The sequence below is a fragment of the Xiphias gladius genome, chromosome 11 (genome assembly GCF_016859285.1).
Source record: "Xiphias gladius isolate SHS-SW01 ecotype Sanya breed wild chromosome 11, ASM1685928v1, whole genome shotgun sequence".
Classification (NCBI taxonomy): domain Eukaryota; kingdom Metazoa; phylum Chordata; class Actinopteri; order Istiophoriformes; family Xiphiidae; genus Xiphias; species Xiphias gladius.
Genome location: NC_053410.1, coordinates 24902930 through 24912984, shown reverse-complemented (window position 1 = coordinate 24912984; position 10055 = coordinate 24902930). Strand labels below are relative to the sequence as shown.

General features: G+C 40.8%; 1 protein-coding gene across 2 annotated transcripts; it reads left to right on the top strand.

Annotated features, from left to right (window-relative positions):
• The first annotated feature begins 769 nt into the window (after positions 1-769).
• calhm3 (calcium homeostasis modulator 3) lies at positions 770-4770 on the top strand. 2 transcript variants are annotated; one of them, XM_040139603.1, is made up of 5 exons: positions 781-866; positions 1041-1376; positions 1712-1839; positions 1976-2103; positions 3690-4770. In XM_040139603.1, exons 2-5 carry the CDS (start codon positions 1090-1092, stop codon positions 4137-4139), a joined length of 993 nt encoding a protein of 330 aa, XP_039995537.1. In that variant the 5' UTR covers positions 781-866; positions 1041-1089; the 3' UTR covers positions 4140-4770. The 2 variants fall into 2 exon arrangements, with proteins under 2 accessions (XP_039995536.1, XP_039995537.1); XM_040139602.1 differs by having other exon boundaries at positions 770-1376.
• Positions 4771-10055: the final 5285 nt, after the last annotated feature.

Genomic DNA, 10055 nt, shown 5'->3' with positions numbered 1-10055 from the left:
TTGTAGAGTGTACATGGTCTTCAGAGGATATGTCGTTTTCAGTAGTGTTATCAAGGCAGGGACTCTTCCATAAGTTGGTAACTTGATGTAATTTGTCATTAAAGACTTGCACCCTCAGAAGTACAAATTTATCACATTTTCCAAAGTTTAATTTACCAAATACTTATATCTGACCACATGTAGGTATATAACAGTGAATTCTGAGTGACTCGGACAATGAAAAACTAGCCAGAACCTTTATTTGAAAATACACCTACATAATCACTTAAAGATATGGGAACCAAAGGACTCATAAACCAAAACACCTGTCCTATCAACAAATCACAAAGAATATCCTGTCCCTTTCGTTTAAACCTCCGAGATTCAATCTGTTTTCCTCTTATCTCATTCTGGTGTCATTATGAAAGAGCAAAGTGAAGACATCCTAAAAATCACGAAACAGGTCTACCAAAATGTTTTTTTTGGGTGCTATCACTAATAGTTGCCAGAACCATTTTTTGAAATCTTACACATGTGGGCCAAATAAGACCACAACCAGCCCGTAAAGGCTGCAGTGTGTGGTAGTGCATGTACTGTACAGTGCCATATGCTTTGAATTTGAGTTTGAGGCCCAGTCATGACTGTAACGCAGCCTTCCAGGAACCTACTGCTGTGGCTCCTTTAAGCCTTCAGCAGTGAGGCAGGGTGTGGCCACACAGCTCTGTCACCTGCTCAGGTGTATTCATGCATTCTCAGACACCTCATTGGATCACTGCAGGAATCACTCCAGAGCTGCTATCTTCCCACAAAAGCTCAGGTTTTTTGCGGATACTGCTAAATTGTGGATTTAAGACTTTTCTTCACAAAAGATTGGTTCATATTGTGAGGTAGGGGGAAATGTTTAATTTAAAGTAAATAATCAGCCTCGATTTACTGATCAAGGCTGATTATTGATTTTCTTCTTAAAAGCACATTTCACAGAGGCTTAAATATTCTGTAAAACTAGAAATTACTACTTGAACAATTTCTGTTTCCATCATTTGTTGAATTAAAAACCCCAGCAGCTGTTTCTATGCCCACCCTCAACATCACCTACAGTATATTTAAGCTATGGAGCGTCTGAAGTTAGTCCTGCAGTACTTCCAGTCCAACTCTGAGTCCATCTCCAATGGGATCTGTATAATCCTGGCCTTGGTCAGCGTCAAGCTCTACACCAGCTTCGACTTTAACTGTCCGTGCCTTCCTCAGTACAACAAACTGTACTCTCTGGGGGTGATGATTATCCCACCTGTCATACTGTTCTTCCTGGGGTTCCTGGTCAACAGACATACGGGCGTCATGATGGATGAGTGGATGAGACCCATTGGGAACAGATCCAAAAATCCTGCTGTGGTGAAGTGAGTCAGTTTTACTTCTTTATTTTACTAGGACAGACAGTTCCTACTATTACATGTCCTTCGCAAACTTAAACTTGATGTCTGCCCCTGTTATTTGTCATTGTATAAACCGGTCACACTGACTAAAATAACTATTTTTGAATGTATTTTTCCTGCATATACCGCTGATAATATGCTACAGTGTTTCCTTCATAAATATTTATCTATTTAGATTATTTATAATTTTTAGATTATTTATAATCTAAATATATAAATCTATCCCAAACTATTTAGATATTTGAGGATGAAACTAAAGAAAACATGAGGATGAAAACTGGTTCTCTGTCTTCTTCTAGGTACCTGTTCTCAGCCATGATCCAGCGGGCCCTGCTGGCCCCGATGGTGTGGGTCCTGGTCACTTTGCTGGATGGAAAGATTTTCATCTGTGCCTTCAGTGTGAGTGTAGACCCTGCACTCTTCTCAGGTATCTGCAAACATATCCAACATTCTACACAGAGAAATACTTACTCAATTTTAAAGTATTCTAACAGCAATCCATACTGTAATACAACAGACACATCATCGGTCAGTATGATTTATCGTGTGGCATGTTTCCTCAGGTTTGCCCAACAACACAGGTCTGGATGTGATCAAAATCCTGGCCAAAGTGCCCTGTAAGGAGGACGTTATCTTCAGAAACAGCTCTTTCCGCAAAGCAGTCTCTCGTTATATTCGCTGCTATTCACAAGTAAGCTGTTACACCCTCACCATGCATACACATACAGTACATACGCACAGATACATCTTTGTACTTTTATCCTCATGAAGAACTTAAATCAATGCTGTGTCAGTCGGATCAGGTTCAGGGTTCATTTTTTCCAAACACCTGGTCTGGTCAGAGGGCCATTTCAATGGTGTGATACAGGATTAAGACGTCCATGAAGCCTGGGGGTGTCCCAGAACTTACCCCAGATAGATAAAGGTTTGAAAAAGGGCACTTCAGCATTCAGAGAAAAAAAAGAGCATAACTGGTTGAAGTTGGTTTTGTTTTTTTTGTTTGATTTATTTTGTAGACACAAACAGACAATGCTCTAGGCAGCCTGTGTTTCATTGTGACTGACAGAGAAAAAGAGGAGTCAGTGTGGCCACATTATAAGCATTGTAAACTGAATGCTCACATTACATTCGGAAGGATGTCCTGCCATAACCCAGGAACCTGACATCCTGCAAGGGCTTCCTTTGAATTTACTTCGTTGTAGTGGTGTCCCTGTCTTGTTGTACTAACCTGTTACCAGACACCCCCATTTTTGTGAACAACACCCAAAATAAAAAGATTACTGCTCTTCAACCCTAATGATTACAGTCATGGAATCAGGGAATATAAGGCCTGTAGAAGGACCTTTTGTGTGGAAATTACTATTGAGCAGCCACAACCACAAGTCTGCACTTATCAACAGCTGTTGCAGTGATGCATGGATGCTAAAATGCTTTTCATGGATAGAATCAGAAGATTTAAAACTTTCAAACAACATATAATTTTTCAAGGTTGCGTGAAGACTGAGTCCAGTACAGACCAAAACACACCTAAGGAAGCACTACCAAGGCCCAACTGTCCTATTGGTATTTTTAAAGATGGACTTTAAACTTTGTTACATTGACACGGCATTAGGAAGGGATTTCCTCACAGCCAGTATGAACAGGACGATCAAGTACAGGAACCAATAAGGCTTTTAGTATATATGGGCATGCAAATATTGTTTTAAATTAGACTTGAAAAAATGCTAAACTAATCCTTTAACTTGAAGAGTACAAAGTTGTCATAATTTATGGAATCAACAACCAGGCAATGAAGATACGTTAAAATAAACAACCAGATTATCCTTTAGTTCTTGGGGATGGTCTTAAATCTTAACGTTGTGCTCAAAAGGATAAAAGTATGAGAAAATACGCACAAACACACAATATACTGCACATAGTGCCTATCCTCAACCCTACCAACAATGCCTTTCAGATCAAATGACAACCTGTGTATTTAACATTTGAGACTGCACTTTGACTTCAATAATGGAGTAATTTGTAAAAGAATTATTGTCACAGCTGATCAGGCTTTTGTAAGGTGTTTGCATGCACACACACACACACACACACACACACACCCACACACACACACACACACACACACACACACACACACAAGCCCTCCATATGTAGGAGTATCAGGAACAATTGGTGCCGCTGACTGACGGCCTTTTGTGGGCTTGTCACAGTCACTGCACCACATGACTGATAGCTCTTGTTTCCTTTTTTGTAGCTAACTTTCCTTGCCCTGTCTAGGCAGTTGGCTGGTCCATCCTTCTCTTCCTGATTGTACTGGGAGCAATGGGACGCCTCATCAAGCCCTGTTTCGAGGACTATGCCACCTTCCTGCAGACACGTTACTGGAGCAACTACCTCGATGTGGAGCAGAAGCTCTTTGATGAAACCTGTGTCCTACATGCTCGTGACTTCGCCCGGAAATGTGTGGTGCAGTTCTTTGAGGATATGAGGGAGGACACCATACTCTGTCTTCCCCACCCACCCTTCATCACCAACTTCCAAGAGGAGTGGGAGGATGACGAAGAGGAGAGACTTCATGGGTTAACAAAGCAGGAGCAGGTGGACCAGCTGCTCAACAAGTGGTACTACAATAAACCTGAACTTGACGTGACGAGGATTGCCCACAGACCCAGGACATGTGTTACCTGGGAGGACTGTGAAGGGAAGACTTTATACTCTGATGTCTAGGAGACTGAGGTGTGTAATTGCAGCATGAATTATGTCATGATCATCAGTTTATTTACATTAAGCTACAGCAACATGTTGGATGTAGGTTACTGCAGTGTAGCAGTAAGCTTTGCTAAAATCAGTCTGATGTCTAAGCTCAAAGGTCCACATACTCACGATTCAGAGTTTTCAATTGCACAGTCCTCATTCAGCAAATGGAGCTGGCACAGGTGTCATCGCTGGACCGAATTGGGAACTTTTGGTCACATGATTGGTGGCGGTTTATGGGTAGAATTAGCCACCTCTGTCTCTTTGCTCGGTCGGGCCAGATGTGAATGTCCTCCCTAATCTTTCTGCTGTCGTCCACTAACTCCTGCTCAGTGACCATTCACCTGATCCAGTCACAGCATCGTGAGTGGTATTCATAGACAGCTGATGTTGTCTGTTCCTGGTATTCATTCAGTCTCTTGATTTTTCACTGATGTAATGTCCCCCCAAACCTATCGCCACATGAGAATGTTGATATTGGACAAATAAACAAAACCCCAGATTATGTTCAATTGTGGACATGATGGTTGGTCATTTGACACGACATCACTACTCCAAAGCCTTGGACTAACATCTACCTCGTTGCATGTCATAACTCTCTCTCTCTCTGCCCTTGTTTCCTGTCTCATTTAAATAAAGGCAAAATGCCAAAAAAAGTGAAACAACGACAAAGACTCAAAGATACAAAATGACTCCAAAGACATGAAAAATGAAAAGACACAAAGATTTAAAAGATTTTTTAAAAATTCTCACTTTCTGCAAACTGCACACGGTAATTATGGCATTGTTAAAGTTAGGGAAAGATTATAGTTATGATTGATGAAATGAAATTCCTGTCCCTGTTCAGAGGGTGCCTGCTTTGTTTTTTGTTTAACTGAGGGATGGGAAAGGATAGGAAGTCTCACTTGCGGAAAATGCAGGATGTTTGATAAAGCAAACAAGGAAATTGCCTGTTTAAAAGCAGATGTACCAAGACTGACAGCTGAGCTTTAAAAAAAGAATTAACTGCTTACCAGTTTTACTGATGTTGCTGCTGCTCAGGCAAAGTGTACTGTGATCCTAAACTCTCCTGTCAGTCACAAAAATGTGGGCCAAGACTCACAGCCCACTCAGTCCTTCTCGGTGGTATGTGGTGGGATCGGTTCTGCTGAGCCTGACATCGGTGAAATGGAGACTACTATTCCATGAGTCCACCCAGTCTCTTTGGATGCTGGTGTACCTGAGTGTCCATGTTTCACAGGTGGCCCAAAGCCAAAGTCCCTCTCCTGTTCGGGTCCCTTGGCCACAGGTGAGTGGACTGTAATTTGGGAGAACTGACACGTCGGACATTCCTCACGACCTCCACCAGAAAAACTCCAGCTAAGCAACACATTTGCTGCTCTAGATGGCCTTGAGGATGACCACATAGTCCAGATATGTTCGACTTCTACTCCACCAGAGGCTTCTACCTACAATACCTAAGGTTTTAGACATTCAGGATAAAATGCAGCTATAAGTAACCAACACATACTCATTAACAGGGTCATTGTTCACATTTATCGGATGGGGGTTGTGGGTTTATTATGTCTGTTTGATACCTCTTGTTTGTGAGGCACTTTGTTACATTCGTTTTGAGAGGTGCAACAGAAATAAATCTTCACTTACTTAATTAAAGCAATAGTTTGACAGAGGTGGTCAGGGGTTGTTCTGGATGCTTCTGTTGAGCTGGTAGGTCCATCATGGTCTTAAAGCCAAAATTATTCTTCTAAGGAGATGCAAGTTAATTTCTCTGTCGGTTAACGAACATAAGTGTGTTATGGGGAGCTGTAGGCCACAGAGAAACTGACACTCTCCTAAATCTCAACAAAGGTGTCAAGTGAACCTGAGTGTCAAACTTATAGGAAACAAAGAAAAAACATTTAAACTTTATACTCAGAATATTTACAAGTATAAAAGAAACAGCCACACAAATGTCTCCGTTCAAATCTTTTTTGTCTTTGTGCAGGAGCATGTACAAGCTTTATGACAGGGCAGGATTTGAGTCATTTATTCTTTATAGCTGTTGGCTCAGAGTAACCAAGTGCCAAACCATGTTGTTAGGGTCATTTGAGTATGTTAGGGGTGTGGGCTGGCTGGTTTTGCATACAGGTTGTTGACATGGAGCTCACCCTCACAGATTGATGAAAACATGCAAATGGACATTTAGAACCAAACGAACTTTACAGACTAACACGTAATTCCGTTTTCTACTTGAAACATGAAATAATAAATAGTTTCACATTAACAATGTACCAAATATGTATGTGTAAGTTGTTGCTTGCAGTTAAGAATCTACAGAGGAATATATCCAACTCAGCAGTTTCCCTCAGTACTGTGGAAATTGTTGTTATGTTAGATAATGTTAGTTTAGAGAGATTTCGTTGTTGGCTTCCTGCTGCTTCCACCAATTAATGTTTTTGTCATTGTAAAAGCTCTTCACTTACTTAATTAAAGCAATAGTTTGACAGAGGTGGTCAGGGGTTGTTCTGGATGCTTCTGTTGAGCTGGTAGGTCCATCATGGTCTTAAAGCCAAAATTATTCTTCTAAGGAGATGCAAGTTAATTTCTCTGTCGGTTAACGAACATAAGTGTGTTATGGGGAGCTGTAGGCCACAGAGAAACTGACACTCTCCTAAATCTCAACAAAGGTGTCAAGTGAACCTGAGTGTCAAACTTATAGGAAACAAAGAAAAAACATTTAAACTTTATACTCAGAATATTTACAAGTATAAAAGAAACAGCCACACAAATGTCTCCGTTCAAATCTTTTTTGTCTTTGTGCAGGAGCATGTACAAGCTTTATGACAGGGCAGGATTTGAGTCATTTATTCTTTATAGCTGTTGGCTCAGAGTAACCAAGTGCCAAACCATGTTGTTAGGGTCATTTGAGTATGTTAGGGGTGTGGGCTGGCTGGTTTTGCATACAGGTTGTTGACATGGAGCTCACCCTCACAGATTGATGAAAACATGCAAATGGACATTTAGAACCAAACGAACTTTACAGACTAACACGTAATTCCGTTTTCTACTTGAAACATGAAATAATAAATAGTTTCACATTAACAATGTACCAAATATGTATGTGTAAGTTGTTGCTTGCAGTTAAGAATCTACAGAGGAATATATCCAACTCAGCAGTTTCCCTCAGTACTGTGGAAATTGTTGTTATGTTAGATAATGTTAGTTTAGAGAGATTTCGTTGTTGGCTTCCTGCTGCTTCCACCAATTAATGTTTTTGTCATTGTAAAAGCTCTTCACTTACTTCTGAAAGTAGGCATATCCATTTATTTCTTAAAAGGCTGATTGAGTTGCATGACGAAGCAACCACATTCAAGTATAGCAGGATGTACAGATGGGTGACAAATGTGGCTGTACCAAGTAGTGCTAAGTACTGCTAAGCAGGTATAATGTTTACTGTGATCACCATCTTAGTTTTGAGTGCTAGTCTGCTAACATTATCATTAAACACAATGATGATGGGAATGTCCGTTTTGCACGTATTTGGTCATTTACCAACGTACTGGACACATTGAGATTTTGACCTGATGATGACACTAAATGAAAGGTCAGAGGCATACCAAAGTTATTACAAATATTAGTTATTGCACGTCATCCTGAGAGGAATATGAATGTGTGTAACGAATTTCATGGAAATCCATCCAGCAGTTGTTGAGATATTTCACCCAAAACCACAAATGTTGACCTCATGGTGGCGCCAGAAGCAGTAGAAAGGTCAGAGGATCCCCAAAGTCACTAGGATCCATCCACTAGGGGACAATGAAGATTGCATAGAAATCCATCTTATATTTCAAGAGATATTTGAGTCGGGACCAATGTGGTGGACTGACCAACAGACCGACATTGCCATGCCACTATAATGGCAAAAACACACAATGCAATGTCTTAGTAAGTTGTCGTTCCACCATGAGCCTCCAGAGCAGCTTCAGTGCTCTACTGGAGGGACGAATAGTATTCTTCCAAAAGATATTCCCTAATTTAGTGTTTTGATGATGGTGCTGGAGAGTGCTGTCTAATAGGTTGCTCATGGAAGGGTTACTGAACGGGCCTACCGGGCACAGGCCCCCTAACCCACTGAGCCTCTTACAAGTTTGAAGTTTGGCAACGTTCCCAAACTGCATTTTTTTTAACCAAAAACAAATGTTCTAGATTTCTTAAGAAAAGTTTCCTGAATAACCATAAGTAAACATTCCTGGCCCTCTCATAGCGAACATTCCTGTACCAAAATTTGTTTGCTGGGTGCTAGAATTTCTTTATGGAAAGTTAATCAAATAATACAAAGAAATGCAAAATGACCACACAGAGACACAAAAGAAGGAACGACTACAAAGGATCGCAAAATACCAAGAGATGCGATACAATTACAAAGAAATGCAAAATGGGGCATTTGGTGACCAAATGGTTAAGGTGCATACCATGAAGCCTCATGTCAATAATGCGTTTCCTGGCTTGGGGATTTTTGTTGCATGGGTAGATGTAAGTTCCCAAAACACTGAAGTAGTGTCGTGACCCTGACATGACCAACCAGCGTCTACGTCATGACCGCACCGACGGTCTGCATTCAGCATCGCACTCATGGCAGAGGCAGTGGCCCTGATGTTCGGCATTTGTAACTGTCAGTCTCACCAAGAAGTTGACAAATTTGTCACAGATTTAAAGAAAAAACTTTAAAACTAACTTAATGTGCAATCGCAAGTTTTAGATGTGCAGTAAGTTGATGGTCAGATATATGTTATGTTAAAGGACAACAGATTCAAGTAAAAGTAGGCATTTCTCTAGTATCAGATGTAGCTAGTTTACATGAGTAGCCTGAAATAATTTCAGATCCCAGAAAGTCAGTGACAGCTATGTAATCATATTTCCAGGTCAACAAAATATAGCAACGTAACCAAAAGAGCAAGAATGCTATAAAGCAAAGTAAATCACAAGCACGACGATGTCTGGCTGGGCAGTCATGGCGTAAAAGATGGTTGGTCATGTGACATGATGTCACTACTCCTAGGCCTTGGGAACTAACATCTACTATTGTAGATGTCCTAACACTCTCTCTCCGCCCTTGTTTCCTGTCCCTCTCTAGACTGTCAAATAAAAGCAAAATGCCAAAAAAAAAAAAAAAAAAACAACTCGAAGAGACTCAAACTGACCACAAAGAGATGCCATACAACTACAAAGAGTGACTATAAAAAGTGTTGGTGTCTTTTATAATCACTACTGCAGTGCCCATTGAAAATGTCCATGTTGGTAGGAGTTGAATGCTTGACCCGCATTAATCCACCTTGCAGCTTTCAAATAAGTTCAAACTTGACACTGCACTTCCCTGGGTCCCGAGCAATACACCTGCCATGACACAGTTGTGTCCCCTTGGAACGCTGGAGTAAAGACATCATTTTTGGAGTTGACTGCGCTGCTCCGATAGTGTCTCGTTGACGGCGTAGAAAGTGCCGTCACAGTTGAGTTCCGCCTCTCTTAAAACCCTGGCATTTGTGCACTGTAGTTCAGTGTAGTTGTACCTTTTTTTTTTCACGTTCAAGTAACATCTAGAAAAGTGATTTGTGAAACTTTTCCCGAGAACTGCTTGGCCGAAAAATTTCACAGTCAACACTGCACTTCCTTGAGTCGTCAGCAATACACCCACGAAGTTTGAAGTAACTCGCCTTCCAAAACGTAGCAGTTGCTCAAGCATTTTCCTGTATTTCTAATGTTTCTCCACTCATTTTCACTTGTCTCCATATATCCTAAAATGGCTTTAAAGAAAATCCCCAAACTTTAATTGAAATTCTGAATGAAACTTAATCTGGATCAGTCACTATTCTCAAACTAAAGCCAGTATAGTGGCTGGTTGATTGCTTGTCT